A 22,129-nucleotide genomic window follows, 5' to 3' on the forward strand; every position below is an offset into this window, starting at 1 on the left:
TAAATATTTCACGTGATCGTTGTAACGTACTTGACTAGTAAATTGGACTTTCTCAATTTGTGCGCTTGTTAGTGAATTTGGATTTTCTCCAACTCACTCCGACAAGAAAAATACTGCGATAGTTTGAAATATTCTATAAAATGTTTTTTAAAAAAAATTTGTCATGTCTTTTATCCTCACACAACTTATCTACCACTAGACTTAATCATATAATAATGCCAAATATCAATTCGAACACAAACATCAAAATCAAGCTCAAAAAATCATCTCATCACAAGGCAACATCTGGCCATGCTAATCATCATCTGGAATAGCCGACTCTAATCATGATGACTCTAATCACAAGGCAACGTAACGTAATTGACCCCCAAACACTCGCCTCTCCTTCCTTGCCTTAGCTTTCACCAAACTGACGTCTAAACTCTGCGTGCCACCGCCGGAAAACCTCATCTCCGGCCGCCGTTGGTCTCATAATCCCCCCCCCCCCCCCCCCCCCCTTTTTGACTGCAATTAATCGGATGATAAAATTAAAAAATAATCGTTTAATTCCGCTCCCACGTTTTCGTAATTTCTCGTATCGATCGATATTTGCCGTGTGAGAACTTTCTTCCATTTAATTTTTAGATCAATCGACCACATTTATTTCCTTGGCTAATAAATTTCCAATAAATAAAATAAAAATAAATAAATTCTCAAAGTATGTGCGCGTAGACGGAACAGAACAGAGGATATATACGCGACGTTGGCCAACAAAAGCCGCCACTTGAACCACCACCACAAGCAGTGCGGGCACCAGATCAAGCACAAAGGAAAATTCTCAGACACAATCACAGCGGAGAAGAAAACGGGCATCTCGATTCCTTATCCTCCTCCACTGATATATGATGATGATGATTGTTTCTTGTCCATAAATTCACAATTCCTTCTTATTGATCTTCCTATGAGAGTCGCTTGCTGCCGGAATTCAACGACTCTCCACCGCCTGAGAGGCCGTCGTCAGGATTTGATCCGACGTCCTCGTCCTTCTCCCGGTGGCGGCACAGCTGATTGACATATATATACACACATATCTTGATCAGGTTCCGGCGTCGCCATGTTGGAGGCACGCCGCTGGGAGAGGGAGCGCAGCAGCGCCGAGAGGAGCCTCACCGCCGGTAATGGTTACGTGGAGGTCGATCCCTCCGGCCGCTATGGACGCGTAAGCTTTCTCATGCTGATTTCTAAAATGATAAATCTCTTCTGTTTCCTCTGCTTCTGTACTTCTCTGTTTAATTAATAATATAAAGTTCAATCTCTCTTTTTATTATTATATATGAAACAATTCGTCTGTCGTTGTTGGTTCTTGATTATTCAGGGAATTAAAGAAGCAGAGCTCTTCGTAAATTGGGCAAAAACATGTCCTTAGTAACTTTGAGGCACCCTGTTACAATGATGAATCCCTTGAATTGACGTAGACTCAAACTCAATTATTGTAGCTGAAATTATTTTCTTTATCGCCTTTATTTCCATGGAATTAGATATTGGTCGTGATTCCTTTACAGTAAAGAAAGCATATTTTTCTCCACGGAAAGTTACATGGCGTTTTCCATGGAGAAAACGACGTGGAGCATCTAATACTAAATGAGAAGTGCGAGTTGCTAACTATCTCTCCAATTTTCTAAAGAATCAACGTCATTTTTTTTGACAGATATGAGACGATGAGTCTGTTGCAGTGGAGAGATTTGTTTGCAGTATATATAAACTATTAATTAATTCTTGGAATCGACTTGATTGTCATATCTTATTTTGTCGTTCTTAATTGTAAAGAATATAATTCAATGTGCAGAGTTAATCTCTAAATAAACTCGTTTCAATCATTTTTTTTTATCATGAAAGAACTGAGAACTATGCAGACTTCTCATGATCTCTGTTTCTGTGTGATCTAATAACAGTTTGATGAAGTGCTCGGGAAAGGAGCCACAAAGACTGTGTATCCTCCATAAAAACAAAACAATTTCAATCTTTTTAGCAAGAAAATGAATAGAATTTTGTTTTGAGAAGAGATATCTTAACGGAGAAGTTCAGATACAAGGCATTTGATGAGTTAAATGGCATGGAGGTGGCCTGGAACCAGGCCAAGCTCTGCAACTTGCTGCAGTCGCCGGAGGCGCTTCAGCGGATGTACTCGGAGGTGCACCTGCTCAGCTCCCTCCGCCATGAATCCATCATCCGATTCCACGCCTCGTGGATCGACATCCAGCACCGGACTCTCAACTTCATCACCGAGATGTTCACCTCCGGTACCCTCCGAGAGTACGTCGATTCTCAACTTTTTCATGCAATAACTTGTAATCATCAAATTTCGTGCTGTTTTAAATTTAATCAAACGAGCTCGACGGCGTTCAGGTACCGGCAGACGTATCCCCGAGTCGACATCAGAGCCATCAAGAACTGGGCGCGCCAAATCCTTCATGGTCTCGTCTACTTACACGGCCACGATCCCCCGGTGATCCACAGGGACATCAAGTGCGACAATATCTTCGTCAACGGCCATCTCGGGCAAGTCAAGATCGGTGATCTCGGACTCGCTGCAGTCCTCCGGCGCCACCAGTCCGCGCACAGCGTCATAGGTACTCCCGAGTTCATGGCGCCGGAGCTTTATGAGGAAGAGTACAACGAGCTTGTCGACATCTATTCCTTCGGCATGTGCATGCTTGAGATGCTTACAGCTGAATACCCTTATAGCGAGTGCTGCAATCCTGCTCAGATCTACAAGAAAGTTACTTCGGTGAGAGAATTAATTACCTGTGGATTTTGAGCTGAATTTCTAAGACTGAAACTATAAGTTTGAATGTTGCCTGTCTTTTGGTAGGGAAAGTTGCCTGAAGCATTCTATCGCATACAAGATCCAGAGGCGAAGCGATTCATCAGTAGGTGTTTAGAAAACGTCGTGAACAGATCATCGGCGAAGGAGCTACTTCTTGATCCTTTTCTTGCAATGGATGATCATCATGGTCCGCCCCTGACACTGAAGAACATTCCTGCTCACGTGACTGAGGACTGCATTTTGCATGATCACAAGAACTTGGACTTGTCTGAGGTTGACGACATTGTTGATTGCACGATCAAGAGAACTGATATGAGTATCACCGGGAAGATGAACCCCGAGGGCGATACCATCTTTCTCAAAGTTCAAATTGCTGACAAAGAAGGTAAATCTTGGGAGCTTGCACTGCTAGATATGAAACTTCTTTTGCAATATACTGATGTGCTCATGATCACTCTCACTAGGCCATGTGAGGAACATCTACTTCCCCTTCGATGTCGTGAGCGATACACCGATGAATGTGGCGAATGAAATGGTGAAGGAGCTGGAGATTACGGATCGAGAGCCTTCGGAGATTGCAGAGATGATAGCTCAGGAGATATCGATTCTGCTGCCTGATTGGAAGGAAAGTACTAGTGGAGGCAATGACGTTCACCATGCCTACAACTATGTAGATGATGCTGAGGATGGCTGCAATCACCCATTTTACAATATCGCATCGCCGACTTCCTCCCAAGGCTCCGTGTTTGGAACGGGCCAAAGAGAAGGGTGGTTTCAAGGTGCAAACAATAATTATAGATTCCATCTGAATCCTTATGCAGGTGGTTTGTTTTCCGATGATGATGACATGAGCTCCACTCACTCATGCAAGTATTCTTGCATGAATTACACCTCGAGCAATGAGCAAGAAAGCGAAATGAGCTTCCACCAGAGCAATCCCGAGGCGAAAGAAGATGCCGCATTGACGAGGGAGCTCGAGAAGAAGTGCAGCGTAGTACGACCAGAGTCCTCCTCAAGGTCAAGGACCGCTTGTGCTCCAAAGGGAAGTGCAGATAGCCGGAGCTTGACGCGGAACCGCTCGATGGTCGACATGCGAAGTCAGCTACTTCATCGGAATCTCGTGGAGCATTTGAAGAAGAGGCTGTTTAAGACCGTCGGCGCGGTAGAGCAGATTGGGTTTCAGAACCCATTGAGTGGCTCTCGCAAGGCAACTTCATCCTCTAGCTCTAGGGGAGGAGGAGAGTACAGGAAGCAAAAGCAAGGGTTTACGTGGGCAAGAAGTTGATTTTCTTGAGAGCGAGCAGTATATATATAGTTCTTGATGTCAATCTGCAACTTTGCTGATCAGAAAAGGGAGAACAACTTTTGAGTTCTTCGGAAGTGTTTTGAGTGCTTGTAATGTACTCTTGAAAGCATCTAAATTTGGGTGTTTGTATTCCTTAGGAGGGTCGGTCAACTACTCCCTTGGATTATGTGTGATGAAAAGTCTTAGTCAACGTTTGACTTTTTCCTTTCTCATCCCCAATTTCGTCGCTGTAGATTCCCACCACATTCATTCATGTAATATTCATCAAACAATATAATTATCATATATGATAAAATTCAATGAAATCGTAGGTGATTCAGAATCCCCTCCGCTGCGTGAAATTAAGCAACATAAAATTACCTTGATATTAATCAAGATGCAAGACGTTTACATATTGTTTCAGAATAGTACAAGATCCAAAGAAGCTACAAAATTTCCTTTAAGAGAGGAAAAAATAAACAAATAAATTCTGTATGCATTATTCTTCTTCTCCTCCATCCTCTGCTAGTCCTTGTCGCCGTCGATTCCCGGGTCCGGCCCAGAGGGCGGCGTTGTCCCCCTCGGAAGAATGTTGAGGAGCAGCGGCTTGTAGTTGTCCGCCAGAATCTGTCGAACGCTGCTTCTCAACGGCGGTGGCGGGACTGCCGATTCTCCCTCTCTCGGCAAAGCTATGTTTAATTTCGGCTCGCCGGACAGGAACACTCCGTTCAGAGGCCGAGAGGCAGTCAACTGTGCAGGGAAAAGGACGAGGAGGAGAACGAGCCCAAAGAGTGAATTTTGCGCCATGATTAGTTGATCAGGAACAGAGAAAGAAGGATTCTGAATTCTGATACGAAAGAGAGCGAGGGAAAACAGAGGAGAAGAGGAGGAATTTAAAAGCAGCTGGGGAAGGAACTGAAGCAGAGCAAGGTTGACTTTTCACCATCTTATGCTTCCATGGCGGCTTTTTGACTTTGACTCTTCAGCAATCTTGTAGAACACGAAATTTAACACCAGGGACTTTTGTGGAGAAGCTTCAAAGAATGTAGCCATTTTTAAATGCACAGGTTCATGCAGTGACGTCCAAAACTGAGGTGAGGAGTTCGGTGGTGATTGAATACCTTTGAACGGGGTCAACGCCGTGCTGCAACGTGAACAAATGGAGAGTTCCTAGAAATTTATCCCTTTTTTTTCCTCCTAAAGTCTAAGGCAGTTCGTCAATGTGCATTAGTTAACACTTTACGACCTTTCAAATGGCATTCAGCTTGAATTTTAAGAAGATTTATGTTTTTCTTTCTATAAAATAGAAAACAAAAAGATTATGTAATTGGCACAATATCTTATACTTTCCATCCAAAAGAATAAAATAAATCCTCGAGAAGAACGTTATTCAATTCTGAAAATCTTTTTCCTGTGAATTAATTACGCAAAACCTTTGGGCATATAAAGGGCCAAGCCCTTTGACCCGTGTGTATTGCTAAGACTTACGAATACATGTAAGTCAAAGGAAGAAAGAGTCAAAGTCTTCGAAGAACAAACACACCTAGGATATACGCTACTAGTTAAATTTGACTGTTGCTTAAACATTATTTTGTCATCGTATAATTCATATACTTTTTATTTCATCCTTACTAATTTAAAAATAAAATTTCATCTTCTCTATACATTATTCGTCCATACGCATACGACTAAATGGTACAATTAAAATTATAATTTTTATTCTATATTTATCAATTAAATTAAATAATTTCTTATTCTATATATTGCATTTATAATAATGCAAGATACTAAATGAAAAGAATAAATCTCTATATAATAAAATCTTAATCTCTTATTAAATAAAAAGAATAAATCTCCAGAGAAACTTATTAATCAGAAGCCAAATGATTCATACAGCCTTTTTGATCGATTAGTTTACATAACATCGTCCTGGCACATGAGTATAGGATCTTGCAGTCCATAATACAAATTGTTCGAAATGAAAGTTGATCAAACAACAAACATAGCAATGTAGATGGGCAAGCCTCCAAACTTTACATAAGTTGTATGATACAAGTAGTACAACTTTCAATTATTTTTGCTGCATTGGTCATGCTACATAGAGACAACTAGAGATTGCTCTTCTGATACAGCATCATTGACGAGTTCAGCTTTGTCAGCCTTGCATGCATGAATGGCAACGCAAACATCTGTGTCCTCTAGAAACTTTTCGCCATTGACAAGGATCAAAGGGCCATACTGGAGCACCAGCCTCTTACACTGTTCAGAGAGAAGAAAGGAAACATCAGACATGAAACAAGCGGAAATTTTGATCCATAAGATGTTCAGCAACAGATGCAAGTGCCTTTTAAGCACGAAATTTATCTGAAACCTGAATGGTTATTCAGTAAAGAAACATTGTTGATTTCTGTTACGAGTAATTTTCAACTCTTATAAAAAATACTCGAAAAGTTTACCTGTTGGGCGTATTGTTCCACCTGGTTGCATTCCTTCAGAAGCATCTTGATTACCTCAAACTGTCAATTTCATTAGGGGAATATTAGGTCAGCATTTGCAAATAACAGTCACCAATATTTTGTTTAGTCTAGCATAGTCAGAGTTCAGCAAACGATGACAAACCAAGAAACATTTACTTGCATTGGAAAAAGCAGGGATAACTTGCAATTGGAGACATGACACAAAAATAGAAAACAAACAAAGGGTTAACTACAAGGACACCAAAGATAATGATTACAGGTATAACATGTTGAAGTAGGAAATATAATGATGGGCGAAATCCAACTGTTGATAAAAAAATAGTATTAATAAAATTGATGCTGCATAACAGTAGTATAAATGATGAAAACAAACAAACGTAGTTCTAATATAACACATGAGAAATATTGAAATAAAGACATGAAGATGGAAAAGCAAAAAAAGGGAAAGAAAATAATGCTTACCTGTGAGTCAGGATCTTTCAGCTTAACTAGTACTTTGGCAATGACATCATGACAAACGGAGCAAGAATTTTCACTTTTTAGTAGACTAACAGAAAGCATCTGCTCACAAAGATTGAACTTCGAGCAAAAGTCCTCTGGATGTATCTTAGAGATCTCGGCAAAGAAAAGTGCTGAATAGTAGTCCACTAGCAGAAGACACTGCAAGAAAAGTTCGTGAGAACAGGATGAGACATGAAAATTTAAACAGAACCCTTATATGTGCAACCATTGAGAAACTTCTGAGCAAAAATATAAAATAAAAATAAAATAACGTGGTTCTATTGATGTAAAGAATTACCTGCTCCTCAAAAGGCTTCCACTCAGAACACGCTTGATGAAGGGTCTCAATTATCTGAGTTTGAGTTTTATTTTCGCTGAGATACTGAACGGCCTGTGCAGTAAAGTTCTCGCACACTGTGCACAATTGTTCGTTTCTCTTGACTTCTTTAAATGCTCTGATTGGGTTTTCAGGTAACTCAAGGTCAATTTCTGTTACTGGAACGATAAAGATAGGTGTTACAAGGTATAACTAATTTGACTTATAAAATTTTAGCATACGGCAGTAGGTAAATAAAAACAGCAAAAAAATTTCTTTAGAAATTCAATGTCACGGTTAAGGTGTGTATTGTTCACAACTCGAAACAAAAAAGAAGCAAAATAAATTAACAGACTAACGTGCAAGATAATGAATGAAAATGCTGTAACTTCAAAAGATACATTTAGACTCTGTTATCAGTCTTTTCCCATTTCTTATTAATGACGATGTAATAGATCAAACTCAATTCGCAGTAGCACTTACCACTCTGATACATTAAATGGAGTTCTTGAAATCTATACATAACCAGTGACATTAATTCTCACTTTTGAGGAATTGATATTGCAAAAAAGACAGTGACAAGAAGCACAACTTGTTATGCAAGAAAAAAAGGGTGCTGCTATCACTACAGCTACAGTTCATCTACAAAAACAACAATCGAACTTCTATCTCACTAAGTGAAGTTGATTATATGAATCTTCCTATGCCATCGAGCTCGGTCCCCTACTATATCTTCATCCGTATACAACAGTTCATCTGTTTAATTTAAATTTTTATTTAGTTTTGAGTCGTCATCTTCCAAATTTATCTCCACAATCAAATTTTATGATTATTCTAACACAACACCAATTGACTAAACAAAGTGATCTAAAAATAAGACAAAATTGAAGTTCATCCTGACTACATGATATGGCATTAAGTCGAACCAAAACAATAGTAGAAAGATAAAAACAAAGGAGTAACACTCTGTCCTTGTAGTAATTGAAAATTTGCTTGGTACTAAATAGATTATCCTAATGTTAGCATGTCAATCCAATCATGTAACTACTGGGACTTCTTTTCAGAAACTTAAACCATGAACAAGCCTTTTCCAGGTTAAAAGAAACTTGTGCAATACAACATTATTTTCCCTTTTAATAATTCCACTACTTTCTCACAAAAAAAAGCTCATCTGGTCTATTTACTCTACATGAAATCAAAGGGTTTGCATAATGCCCCATCATGACTTAATCTTCAGCAGAACATTTTGGCAAAATATTTTATCCTGGCACAATTTTGAAAAACCTTTCAACACTCTTCTGCTCCTATTATTTAGAAATTTGTTATCATTCTGCATCAAGATAACGAATTTGTAACAACAGCTATACTAATTCATTTGTCTTATTAAAAAATTTATGCAAACCAAAATGTAATTGAAGAACAATAGCCATATGGAAGAAAGGAGGAACAAGAATTATTGTTACATACTCAAAACATCAATTTCGGCAAAACTTCTAGCAGCAGCATTTTCCCAGCCAATAACAAAAATAAGAACAAGGAAGAACCACTCTCTTGAAGCCATTGACCCTTGCAAGTAAAGTAGTCACAGGTTAGAACAGACTCAACAGTTATAAAAAGAAATGTTCTCACAAAGGAAGAATCTTCTCTGTACAACTTCATCACGAGTCTAATTGGACTATTGATTTGTAATCAGCCTTGAAATAGCAAAACGAGATGTCAAATACAAGCATTGATGAGGGTGAACATTTACCACACAATAAAATTGTTTAATTGTGACTTAACGACAACACTACATATCCCAAATTTAATTTATTTTTATTTATGTTAACAAGGGTAATCCAGTAATAGCAAGAAACTGATGGACTTGCTGCTTAGTACCAGTAATTGACTCTAGCAACATGTCTATTCATAATATCACCCACAAGGGAAAACACATACAGAATTGTGATATGACGTCAAGCTTATGCTTCATTTGAAATTCAAGAAACTCTTGGCATCATCACTTAGATAGTTGGTTCACAAAACAGAGTCTACCTTACAAAGTGAAGCTATCATCTGTTTGCAATCCAAGTAAACAATGGCAAGAGTTCAAAATGATGAACCAAGAATATTGTTACCTTCCCTTCATGCCCTAATATTTCTTTATAATGACAATGATATACTATTGTCTTTCTATCTCCTTCTCATAGCTCGGCCTATTCTCATTCGTAAAGATTTTCTTATCTTAGTACGTCTATGTATAGTTATCAATTATCATAACCTCTTTCTATCATCCTCCCTTAATTGTTCCTTGTTCCTCCCTTCTCATTAACACTGCTCCACATAGATGATGTTAATGACTAAAATAAAAATAAGGAAAAGAGAATATTTAAATTTTTTTTTTTCAATTGTGAAAGTACATGAAATGAAAAATGCCAAAAGGGCACTAAGCCATAGCCAACCAAAAGCAAGGGAGACAAGAAGGAATATCGTTCACATTGACCTAGAAGCATGAGCAAGCAAAGTTGTTGATATTATATACAACATGAAAATAGAAAACAAACCATAATCCAGTCTTTAACGACAACATTATCATTATCAAGCTATATTTATCTCGACAACATCATCATTATCAAGCTATATTTATCTCAACTATTTGGTGTCAGCTACATGTAATATACCCTCCATGCAACCATATATAGCTATTAATATTCAGATCATTTAAATGAATTTTTAATTACATTAACTAAAATCTTGTTGGGTTCTCTATACCCCAAATTTTCAACGACACTAAACAAAATCAAACTCAGACTGGATACTCAAAATTAGGTAACAAGGTACCTCAAAATCATACTTTCTTATTGTGGGCATAAATTGGTTTTCATTTGGATGACCTAAACTGACAGTTTTATCAAAAAAAAAAAACAATTTATACCCATCGATTGGTGGCTATAAGTTATGTAATAATTAATTAGAAATAAACAACAATAAAAAAAAACCGACAGTTCTTTTAGATCGATTAAGCTAATTTGACAATATAAAAATTCGAACGTATAGCAATTGTCGAAACCTAAACCTAAGTTTGTTCCTAGGTCATTTCAACCAATTTCACTAGCTAAAAAATTCCAAATGTACGATACCAAACTGACTCCCTGCATATCCAAATCATCATTCCCGCAAATTTATAAAAAAAAAAACAAAATACTGCAAATCAAAAAGTGAATTAGAACTTAAGCGCCAATCATCGCAACACAGATAAAAAAAGGGACCCGATCGAAGAGAAATCCCTAAGAGGAAATTGGAAGGGAGAAGATTTGCATACAACCTCAGAGCTCCTCCGCTGCAATCCTTCCTCTCCGATGAGGGGGCGGGGGGAAGATGATTGCGAGGAGACAAAACGATATCGACAAGTAATTTATTGCATGATTGCCAAGCCCAAAACGTTTCTTTGTCCGGTGTCTTTATCCCTGTCGCTAATCCGCAAAACTCCCCGGCCTAATTTCCCTAAATTCTATACCTGCTTTATTATTAGTTAGAATGTGTGGGTCCTCATTAGGTAAAATTTAAGTAAACAATCATTGTATATAGGTAAATCCTGATGATAAAAGCGTAAACTGTTTGGGAATCTATAAAAACATTATAATTCTTTTTAATAAAATTTTAAAAATTTGAGATTTTTTTTTGTTTTTTAAAAGAATTAAAATGTGTTTAGTATGCTCTTTAAAAAGTAATATTTGGAAAATAAATTTTCACTTATATATTTATATTTTAATAAAATAAAAATATATTTAGTTTTTTTTTTAATGAAAAATAGCATTAATGAAAAAAAATCTTGAAATATATCTACAAAATACAATAAATTAGAATAATACTAAAGTTATTAATGGATTATCAACGCAATAAATATATTTAATTATTAATTAATCTTTATTATCCTTAAAAAATAATATCAACATAATGACTAAGATTACTAATGAGTGTGATATAAAAGTTTTAAAATGTAATTAAAAACATAGAAGAAGATATAGAAGTAAATTATAATGTTGTGTTAGTGTTTAGAAAATATCCACAGCTGCAAAATTAAGCTCATTTTGGCTTTAATTGAAGCTTCATAATGCGGTTTATTGGCTTTGGCTGCTTTGTTAATTTCATGGATATTGCATTATATTTCATGAACAATGATACAAAATATATATATGATTAGGCAGGCAGGTTTATAAAGGTATATCTTTCTTTCTTTCTTTGCCTGAACTGATGATAACTACAAAAACCGTCATGAACCTTTTGGGATCAAGAACACATATACCAGGCCAGATTGTATTATTCTTCAATCATGAAACTTTGTTGGAAAAAGCAAATTTAAAAGAAGAGGAAATCTTCTCTCTGCTAACCGAACAAGTTAATTTGAGAAAATGAGTTTCCGTTATTCTGTATGTCAAGATATTAACGGCGTTCCTACCGCGAGGTTGCCATGAATGCGTTGATGGAACTCGGTGTTCATCTAGTACATCTATCTCCATGTGCATGGCAATACTGGTGTATGCCTGTGGATCGCCATTAAAGTTCTAAACGCCTAGCATTCATGATTAAACGGCCATTTAGAAACAAACATCAGCATGATATCACTCAAATTTAAAGCCGCAATCAATAAACAATATTTAACTAATTACAATCAGGGGAATTCCGTCGAGCACCTTTCGGGCGACGTCTCTTTTTTCTATATATATATTCTTCAGAATCCCTCCTCTCCTCTGCTTTTAGCTTTTCTTCTGACGTCGATGTCATTAATTCGCAAAATTTGGGGCTTAATTAATTCTCTTGGACAAAGCAACAAGCAAGTTCTGTGCACGAAGTTCTTGTAATACGTTATGCTCAGCGACACGCCGTGCGACTCTTGTGCTTTTTGATTCGTGCGACGAATCCGGTTCGTACATTTGAACCGGAATAATCGTATTACTATATATTGTATATGCCAAAAGAAGGAAGAAAAAACACGCAAGACTAATAAATTTCGTTTTTTATTCGAACCGGACGTTATCGACGGGTTCAAAATGTCATCAAAGGCGGCGTTAAATGAGTTAGATGTCAGCATTGGGGCATGCTGACGTCATTTATTCCACTATACTGTTCGAATAATTAAACATTCTTTACTATTAATTACATTCATAATCTCACTAATAATATAGAAATCCTTAGCAAAATCTAAACATCATGTGTTGAAATACCTATATCTTAGTATTTATAGGTATAGATTTAGAGACACCTAAGGATATCATAGTAACATCCTCCTACTAATCGTCTCTAGTAATATTATTTGTTCGATTGTTATTTGTCATTATCTCTATAAACAATGAACGTGGATAGCATTTGTTAGCGACTAATAACTACATAACTACATGGGCTAAGTTAGAAGATTTAGAGTGTTCGAAAGGTTAGTCTCCTTGTTGAGATTTTGGAAGAGTTTATTAACTTGTGATGTACTAAATATATTAGAATTAAAAGAGCTTTTACCATAAATTGGTAAAAGTAAATTGTATCAATTTAATTTTGTTAATTTGGTAATAATTAATAAAGATTGCAATTATAATTGTGGAACAACCCTACACGGAACGTATATAATAATACCATTTAAAAGTATTTTAATGATTGTTAAATTATCACCACTACAATTATTTATATTTTTAAATTTTATGAAAAATGAAATAATAATACTAAGGATGTGCGTGGCACGCATTTAAGGGGCCTTATTTTTTGTGTGGTGCAAGTGAGAATGGCTTTGATTATTAATTGTCCCGTCACCTCAATCTATTCATTAATGACGCCATCAAGGAAAGCAATTTTTAATCAAATATATAAATTTTTATTGATTATTGACTCAGCATTATGCCATGCTGATTTCATATTTTCGACCTTTCATTCATGCATCTGCTAATACTGATCGAGAAGATTTGCTCAATCAGTATGTTCATGATGATCTCTTTCGATATTTGACAATTAATACTTCACTAATATATATGTATATACATATATGTTATTATCACTAAAAAATATTATTACATATTTACATATACTAAACAGATGGTCGATAAATACAACATTTTCAAAGCAACTGAAATACAAAACATCGAGTAAAACACCTATAGCTAGTGAATGTTGAATATGTTTTTTAATTTTCGAAGTGCCTTTTATGTTATATCTTGAAATTAAGAATTTTCTTATGTAAGAAATATTACTTTCTTTTCTGCAATATTACTTTGAATTGATGTTCATTTGACATTTGAAAGAGAAACCTATTAAATATAGGACATGAAAAATGGTCAGGCCCTAACAAGATTACTTTGAAGGTATTTATTTATTTATACTTATTTTTATATACTCGATCAATTATAATATCCACATCCTAAATATCAATTTGGTAAGTTAATTTATATTCCCTCAAATGAATGGAGCCTATTTTTCAAAATAAAATATCATAAATCACAACAAAGTTTTATATTTACTTTTGAAGTGTCAATATATAGTTTGATGGATAAACATGTATTATTGGTAATAACACTTTTTAATAGTTTTTATGAAAAAATTATTTTAAAAGTTGTTTCTCTTTATTAATCTCCCGCGACTTTAAAATATCAACTTTACATGTGGTCGAATCGAAATGATAAGGATTAGTTTATCTTCACAAATCACAATTGCGTGAAATTATAATCTACTTAGAGTCATTGAAAGTTGAAACACAATGAATGAGATGAATTACGTGTGTAATGATATTCGTTTAGAAAATAATGGAACTTGTTACATAAGTAATCATAGCTTCGCGTACCTTCTCTATCCATCGCCTAAGTATCATATTTAGTGACGTATCAATATCAGTTAAATTCCGTTCCTCTAACAACTAGTGCATTCTGATGAACACTAAATGCACCAACCTAGAACATCAATGGTAGCCATTAATAATCCAACCAATCACGGAGGTAGAGAAATATAATCAAAGATCCAGAGACAGCAATTGACAGGACAACCATTTCATAATTTATTGAAGATCTGAGTAGCACAACCTTAGATTTCTTTCCTCAATGCACTAACAACACTCCGTAACTATACAAGAACAAAGCACAGATCATCAATAGGCTCACTCAAACTTTGCTCCATGTCAAAAACAAGAGCAAGATTCATCACAAGATCAATGCATAAAACTTGCAATAACAGTATGTGTAATTTGTGCATGAGCAGGAGGTGCCAAAATTACGTATAGCGTGTGGCTTTATATTAGTTTTCAGCTAACTACTTTTCTGGTTCTCATGTACAAAATTGTGCAGAGAAGTGATCCTAAGGAGCAAGTGGTGCCCCAGATGAGGAAGGTTTTGCCATAGCAAGCAGAGCCCCTGCAACTATGGCTCCCTTCTTCGGTTCCTCTTTGATAAAGAAGGGCCGCGAGGTACCCGAACACGAAGGAGCCCAGAGGAATGTTGGCGACGACGATGTTGTGGTTGATGCCCAAGTGTTTGGTCCCGAATAGCTCGGTGGTAGCGGAGACCGCGATCGAAGTGATTGCGCCGGTGAACGCTCCGATGACTGCCGTGCTCATGTACAACGACAGCCTAGTCGGGTTGGCGAGGACGAAGAAGGCCACTGCCATTGGGGCCATGAGACTTGCCATCGATGCTGGCCTTGAAATCACGCAGCTCCTTCTGAAACAATCGCAAGAAGAGAATATCAGTGATATTAATTCAGTATCGATCGGTCGATCGAAAAAGGACCGGGAATTGAATCCTTGAAGATTTTGAAGTGGATGAGCTCACTTTGAGGAGTAGTAGTCGATCAGAAACGGAAAGAGACGGCCGAAGAATCCGAAGGAGGAGGACAAGGAGACCAAGGTTGAGGTCTCCTCTCGTGGAAGTCCACGGGACTCGGCGATCTGTCCCAGGTTGTTTAGGAAGACCAAGCCAAGAGTTGCGCTGAACAAGTAGCTGAAAAAGTACAACCAAAAGTCCACCTTTCTTAGAATTTGAACGCCACCAACTCCCTCTGATTCTTCCACTTCGGCTCCCTTATCGACAGCGTCGTCGTCCTCTTCTTTCACCTGCAGCTCCTCAATTCTCTCCCCGGTTTCGGCGTCGTCGAGATCATGAATTCTCTTTTCCTTCTTGTTCCGCAAGGTCTCTTCCATGGCATGCTTCAATTTCATGGCAAGCGGCACCACCACAGGCGAGGCTAATAGAATACCAAGGCTTAAAGAGTACTCTCTAACGAAGAAGCCTCGGGAAGTCGATCCGATGGTGCCAATTATTGCGGAAACTCCAGTCGCTAATGTGATCGTGAACATTGCTATGAATCCGAGGCTCAAATTCGATACGTTTTTGCATGGAAGAATGAACCTCATGAAGGGTGCCACGACGAGAGAAACTAAAACAGGGGCAATAGAATTGAGGAGGAGGTAGTGCTTGGCCTTGTGGTGCGACTTTTTGTTGAATATTGCACCGGTCATGACCGTGAACACCTTGGCGCTCAGTCCCACGTAGCTCGTGGAGAGGCCAACGGCGACGCGGCGGCTATCGGCGGCGAAGTTCTTGATACAGACGAGGTAGCATGCGGTGTTGATCCAGCAAATGCCGTTGCCAGCCACCGCGGTGAGCGCGAAGATGTGGGCGTAGGAAAACTTGGGGTGGTCGAGGAGGAGGAATTGCAGGCCGTAGCCCAGTAGCCCGAGGGCGGCCCCGGTGGCAGCGACCGACCACGGCGGAAGGTAGATGGCCGCGAGGCCGGAAAACCAGCCGAAGAGCTTCCCAGCGTCGGAGGCAAAGGCGAGGAAGTTGATGCCGACTTGGGAGATGGACTTGAGGTCCTTGAGCTCCGACGAGTAAACCGGGAAGTCGGTGTTGGGTCCATTAAAGATTTGGAGCCAGATGGTGGCGACCAAACTCAGCCATTGAAGTGAAGAAGAAGAAGAAGAAGAAGAAGAAGACATGGTTGAGGAATGAATGTGGAGGTGGCGGAAATGGGCTGGTGGTGAATTTATGGGGGCTGAGAAGGTGACGGTGGCAAAATGAATGGAGTGCAATCTTGAAATGTGGTTTCTTTTTGGCCATTATGAAGAGTTGTAGTTGATTCTGTGTACAATTATCATACTAATGGCAGTGATTAACAGAAGATTATTGATACTTCAGTGTTAGCTTAAACAAATACTAACGTGTTCGTATGATATCCAGCATGTCCATTACTCCCATTTGCGTGCACTGATTTTGCACTTCATAACTTTGAGTCACATCAACTGTCATTTCTCTGCCTCTCCTTTTCATGAGGTGAAGAAAGAAAAGGAAAATCAAGAAGAAATTCTGTGACTCTGAGAGAGAATTAAACCATCAAGAGATTGGCTAACTTAACAAATCTGTGAACTGGGCAGGTCGGTAAAGGTTATAGTTCTTTGGGTGATAAGTGATATGGCTCTCCTGTCTTTTCCCTCTAAGCTTTACAGAAATGTATTAAGGATCAGAAGAATACAAGTTTCATTCAGCTAAACCATTGGAATTTGATGGCCCAATAGGTGTGACACTTTAAAACCATCTTTATATGGGTGTTCATATTCAATGATGTGGACCTTTTCATGTACAAAGCATTTGTAGTATGTTTCATCAAATACAGGCAGGATTTCTTATATCTCTACAGGCAAATGGGTCGAACTTATATTACAGATCATTTTCGCAGATTTGAATGTTCTTTATGGAGTACCAAACACAACACCGGAAACAATCAATCTCAGACAAGATAAGGAGATTTCACACAGAACATATTCATAAAAATGGAAAAATATTATCAATCAAAGAAGAACCTATTGTACATGGATCCAAATCCTTTAAAAAGCAAATGATGAATTTCAAACTGCATCTGCCATCAGGGTCTCACTCATCGATTTGGAGGTTCTGTTCTGCTTACTACTCAGATAATACAAGTCCTGGAGAAAATGAGAAATGCTGAGTTTCAGGACTTAAGCAGGCCAAATAGAAATAAAGATTTGCTAGGAATTAAAGATGAGAGAAGCATGATCATCTTAAAATAACCAGCTCACCAATGTGAAGCCCTTAGTGTATTTATCTGTTTCAAATATAAACAACCACTTTACTCTTCGCTTAATTTGCAGGAGAGCTAGGCATGATGGAGAAGATGAGCACATGAAGAACTATCCATGTATGATCAATATTTTGCGATCAACTCATACCAACAAGAAAAAAGAAAGAAAAATGGTGAATGGTATAAAGTAATGCACGTGCCCTGCTTCTCCATCCTGCACAACTCACCTTCGTCCAATGCAAGAACCAGTCATCATCCCTCCCTTCAATTTATACTGCTTCTTTAGTTTGGAATTTGAGATTTCTTTATTGATCAATCTGAATTATTGGTTCCCTTCTTCTTTTTTTTTTTTTAACTTCTTTGCATTTTATCCCTGTAAAAGATGCATACTGATGCTGCCTGGCCAAGATAGAACACTTTCAGGTCACACAGCTCAGCAAACTTTGTCAAATAATTGATTTCTCCACTGAAAAAATAATATAAAACTAAAATGATTGATGAGCCAATCTTCCTCTCGACATTGAAGAGCTAGGCAACATGTATCATATACACGAAAGCAATATGAACAGTGCTGTATATACACACTGCGATGTACAAAAAGCTGTAACTCTGAAGTTTAAAGATATTACATTATGAACAATAAGTTCCTTGAAAACACCATGAACTAGCAGGACTCGTATTTTACTATGTTTCCTCTTTGCTCTTTTTCACCATTGAACAATGTAGATCTACTCAGCTGAAGTAGATGGATGAGCTGTGGCGTGTTTAATTTTTTTAGGCGAAGCAGAGTGAGAGGAGTGGATTTGATGTTGAGGAAAATGAATGGGACCAGGCAGGCAGCCAAATACTCTGGCAAAGCCATGAATGTGCATCGATAGCAGGATGAAGGCATAATAAAAGCTGGTAAAGAATCAAACTATCTGATGAAATACAACGAATCAAGTTGCTATTCAGTGAAACAACGGTGGCTAATTTCGTCTAAAGAAACAAACAGAACGTGATTTGATCATTTTAAAGTATAAAATTTTAATTTGGTTATTTTCTAATGTCAAGGACTTCATTTATGTAATTGCATTAGTTCATCTATAGCCTTCAGGTGATCTCATGGAGGGAGGGACAATACAGACAAGAACAATTATTTAATATTTGTTTTTATGAGTAAATTAAAAAGTACTTAATGTTATATTTCTTAGGAAAAACTGAATACTAATTTTTCTTAAGCCAATAAATAGGCGAAGATAACTTCCAAAAAGTAATCAATTTTTTTAGTCAACTTTGGGTTTTCCTTATATATTCGATATACAACCTTATAATATTTTGAGAGTACTTGATCCATTGACATGGCAGCAGTGTAGAACGGCGACAGGAAGTGAATAACGTGTACTACGACGATGGCATTTTGGGCATTTCAACTATCCTGAACAAGTCTAAGACAGAGACACAATGTTTGGTACTATTTAACGAGAAACCCAACAAGTACTCTACGCCCACGAATCACTCTGCGGGTCAGCGACCAATCCCTGGCTGGGTATACTTCGGAGAGATAAAAAGTGACCGAGACTTTACGAGGAAATGACTTAGCCTCCGGTCAAAGTTAGACCACGAGATTTGACTAGTCAACGGTCAAAATTTCCAACTTCCTGCACTCAATCTTCGAAGAAGCAGCAGCAGCAGCCTCGCTTACCTTCAGTTTATATTACGCGACCCTTCTCGCCTGTTCTTTATCCTCTCCATGCACAGGCAAACCTCACCGCCGGCATAAATCGATCTCCTTCTTCGCTGCAATTCGCACATGGCTTCCTCCACTGCGAGTATAGAGACGTCGGCCAGCTCCCGGCCCACCGAAGGCTTCTCCTTCTCTGCCGGAGACGCTGCTGGAGAGGACTACTCCTTCCGGGGATTCTCGGACAGCTACGGGAACGGGGATCCTCAGGGGACTACTAATCTTCTATTGCTTCCGCTCTCTCCTCAGCCGCTCTCCCCTTCCTCCTACTTCTCCATCCCCACCGGCCTAAGCCCTACTGGGTTCTTGGATTCCCCTGTTCTCCTCTCATCTAATGTAAGTGCACCAATCTAGTTACGTCGTTCGATTTTGTTATTGCGAGTTATGGTTTTAATTCCTTTGGATTATAGGTGTTGCCGTCTCCTACAACTGGATCACTGTTTTCTTCACAAGCTTTCAATTGGAAAGGCACTGGTTCTGACTATCAGCAAGGCGTAAAGGATGAGGTCAAGCCCTTCCATGAATTCTCTTTCCAAATTCAAGCCAATAATGGAAACAATCGAGTATCATCCTTCCAAAAGGTGTGAATTGATATCTCTCTTTTAGTTGTTTCTTTCTAATTCAAACATCTAATCCATAGTTTGTTGTATAATCTTGTAGGAGGAAGCCATTAGAGGAGGACAACAGCAGCAGCAGCAATCATGGATGCAGCAGCAACAATTTAGCAACACCAACATGGAAGCTGAATCTATGGCTCCAATCCAAGCAAAATTTGATGAGAGCAGGGGATTGAGCCAGTACCCAACTGTTCAGACCTTGCAGAGGAGGTCAGATGACGGGTACAACTGGAGGAAATATGGGCAGAAGCAGGTCAAGGGAAGCGAGAATCCACGAAGCTACTACAAGTGCACCTACCCGAATTGCCCCACCAAGAAGAAGGTGGAGAGGTCTGTGGATGGCCAAATCACAGAGATTGTGTACAAAGGCACTCACAACCATCCGAAGCCTCAGTCGAAGAAGAACGCCGCCTTCTCTCAAGCTTCTCGGCCTTCTGGACTCAATGAAACCGTCAATGATCATTCGGCAATCGAACCAGCCGCGACACCTGAAAACTCTTCGAACTCCTTCGGCGACGATGATGTGGATATGGGCACCCACGGTAGATCAGGAGTCGACGAATTCGATGAGGATGAGCCCGACGTTAAGAGATGGTAAGATTCCATTGCAGCTTAAGCCATAGTATCATAGAACCCATAATTTCTGTAACTGAGGAATTAGATGGTCTAATGTTTTATTTTATCTTTAGGAAGCAAGAAGAAGAAGTTGATATATCAGGTTCAGCTAATAGAACAGTCAAGGAGCCAAGGGTGGTGGTTCAGACCATGAGTGACATTGATATCCTCGATGATGGATACAGGTGGAGAAAATATGGGCAGAAGGTTGTCAAGGGGAACCCTAATGCAAGGTGAGCATTGGTTCTAATCAACCATAGCGTTTCTTTATAAGATTTCCAATTATATCTGAGATTATACTTCAAATATACCTGACATGATTTTGTCATGTTTGGTGAATTGTAGGAGCTACTACAAATGCACCACGAATGGTTGCCCAGTGAGGAAGCATGTGGAGAGAGCTTCTCATGATCAGAGGGCAGTGATCACTACGTACGAAGGCAAGCACAACCATGATGTCCCAGCGGCTCGCGGAAGCGGAGCACAACTTGTCAATAGGCCTAATTCAATTAACTATAACAGTAACAACAACAACAACAACAATAATTTTTCAATGGCTATACGACCATCGGCGACGACGAACAATCATAATCAGCCTTTCGCAAGCTCCTTCTTTAGCACCAAATCCGAAGCGTCGCATAGCCAATCCCCCTTTGGTAGTCTTGACATGATTCAGAGCTCAGGGAACTATGGGCTCTCTGATTATGATAGCTGAATTGTTCCTACATGAATTTGCAGCGGCAGTAACAAAGAAATAGAAATTTTATTCTCCAGAGGACCAAAGCGAAGGAAGGACAGAGAGACAAGTCATTTTCTTCTTGATACTGCTGTAGAGGTAAAGCCAGAGTGACGCAGTAGTAGATTTGTTCAATTCATTCAATTACTTGAGGCCCTTTCAGCATAGTCTGGCCTCTGTTTATGTTTGCACTAATTACACCAAATAGAAATTAGAATAGTGGGTAGAGAAGTCAAAGGAATGAATAATCTGTATTTTCAATTGTTTTTTGTTTTTTATTACAGAACCAATAACCACAAGCTTGCATGGTTCCACTGTCTGCTTATTTTCCCAGAATCTGAGGAGGAGGTTTTCATTTGTCCAATTCGAATTGATGAGAGATATGTGCTTTGGAGAATTTGAAACGGTTAACGAAGGGTTTGAAACGTTTTAAGTAGGGCCATAAATAAGCTAAGCCGAATCAAATTTTATGGTATTCAAACTTATTTGATACTAATTTTAAAGTTCACACAGAGTTGAAACAGTCAAAGATTATGGTCCACGATTCCAAAGTCTAGTCAACTGTTTCACATAATGAAACACATACATTCATTCATGTTCAGCTTGACCATCATGGAAAATCTTCTCACCCTTTTTGTGGTCAGACATACTCCAAGAACAGGTCAAAGAATTCTTCAATACCGATCTATTTAATGAACCGGGAATTTAGTCCCACATCGCCAACTCTAACATGTTTATTTGTGAAAGAGCTATTTTAATGCCGGGCTAGGCTACAAAAAATCTCATACCTTTCTCGGCCTTTTGGCTAAGATCAAGTGTAGTATCTGTTCTTATCAGTTTAATATCTGATACGTGGGCCATCGGCCCACTATGATATTAAATTAATTTTTTATGGCAGAAAGCCCACTACAGTAGCTTGCTATTGGGGCTTTCGCACGTCGCCCTTGCGTTGCACTACAGCGTGGGCCTGGCGGTGCCGAACCAAAGCATATTTAAACCTACTGATAAT

The 22,129-nt window shown here is 38.5% G+C and overlaps 3 protein-coding genes, 1 non-coding gene and 1 pseudogene across 5 annotated transcripts; 3 read left to right on the forward strand and 2 right to left on the reverse strand.

The window, feature by feature from the left end:
* The first annotated feature begins 941 nt into the window (after window positions 1-941).
* Window positions 942-4,324, forward strand: LOC141838614 (putative serine/threonine-protein kinase WNK5). Of its 2 annotated transcripts, XM_074726142.1 has the most exons (7): window positions 942-1,198; window positions 1,932-1,969; window positions 2,065-2,292; window positions 2,386-2,767; window positions 2,852-3,191; window positions 3,271-3,585; window positions 3,628-4,324. In XM_074726142.1, the coding sequence occupies exons 1-7, from the start codon at window positions 1,094-1,096 to the stop codon at window positions 4,089-4,091; spliced, it is 1,872 nt and encodes a 623-aa protein (XP_074582243.1). In that variant the 5' UTR covers window positions 942-1,093; the 3' UTR covers window positions 4,092-4,324. The 2 variants fall into 2 exon arrangements, with proteins under 2 accessions (XP_074582243.1, XP_074582241.1); XM_074726140.1 differs by having other exon boundaries at window positions 3,271-4,324.
* A 1,606-nt stretch (window positions 4,325-5,930) lies between these two features.
* On the reverse strand, window positions 5,931-10,738 carry LOC141838619 (uncharacterized). Its single transcript, XM_074726146.1, has 6 exons — window positions 10,690-10,738; window positions 8,853-8,951; window positions 7,368-7,564; window positions 7,031-7,228; window positions 6,548-6,607; window positions 5,931-6,350 (listed from the first exon to the last, which is right to left on the reverse strand). The coding sequence occupies exons 2-6, from the start codon at window positions 8,944-8,946 to the stop codon at window positions 6,186-6,188; spliced, it is 714 nt and encodes a 237-aa protein (XP_074582247.1). The 5' UTR covers window positions 8,947-8,951; window positions 10,690-10,738; the 3' UTR covers window positions 5,931-6,185.
* A 3,698-nt stretch (window positions 10,739-14,436) lies between these two features.
* On the reverse strand, window positions 14,437-16,329 carry LOC141838615 (protein NUCLEAR FUSION DEFECTIVE 4-like). Its single transcript, XM_074726143.1, has 2 exons — window positions 15,164-16,329; window positions 14,437-15,052 (listed from the first exon to the last, which is right to left on the reverse strand). The coding sequence occupies exons 1-2, from the start codon at window positions 16,327-16,329 to the stop codon at window positions 14,638-14,640; spliced, it is 1,581 nt and encodes a 526-aa protein (XP_074582244.1). The 3' UTR covers window positions 14,437-14,637.
* A 2,834-nt stretch (window positions 16,330-19,163) lies between these two features.
* Window positions 19,164-21,477, forward strand: LOC141838616 (putative WRKY transcription factor 26; annotated as a pseudogene).
* A 427-nt stretch (window positions 21,478-21,904) lies between these two features.
* Window positions 21,905-22,101, forward strand: LOC141842461 (U2 spliceosomal RNA). The gene has a single exon (XR_012602900.1). It is a non-coding gene; the product is annotated as a U2 spliceosomal RNA (small nuclear RNA).
* Window positions 22,102-22,129: the final 28 nt, after the last annotated feature.

This window comes from Curcuma longa, chromosome 11 (assembly GCF_044706935.1).
Source record: "Curcuma longa cultivar G26 ecotype Majalengka, Jawa Barat chromosome 11, ITB_CL_G26_1.1, whole genome shotgun sequence".
NCBI lineage: Eukaryota > Viridiplantae > Streptophyta > Magnoliopsida > Zingiberales > Zingiberaceae > Curcuma > Curcuma longa.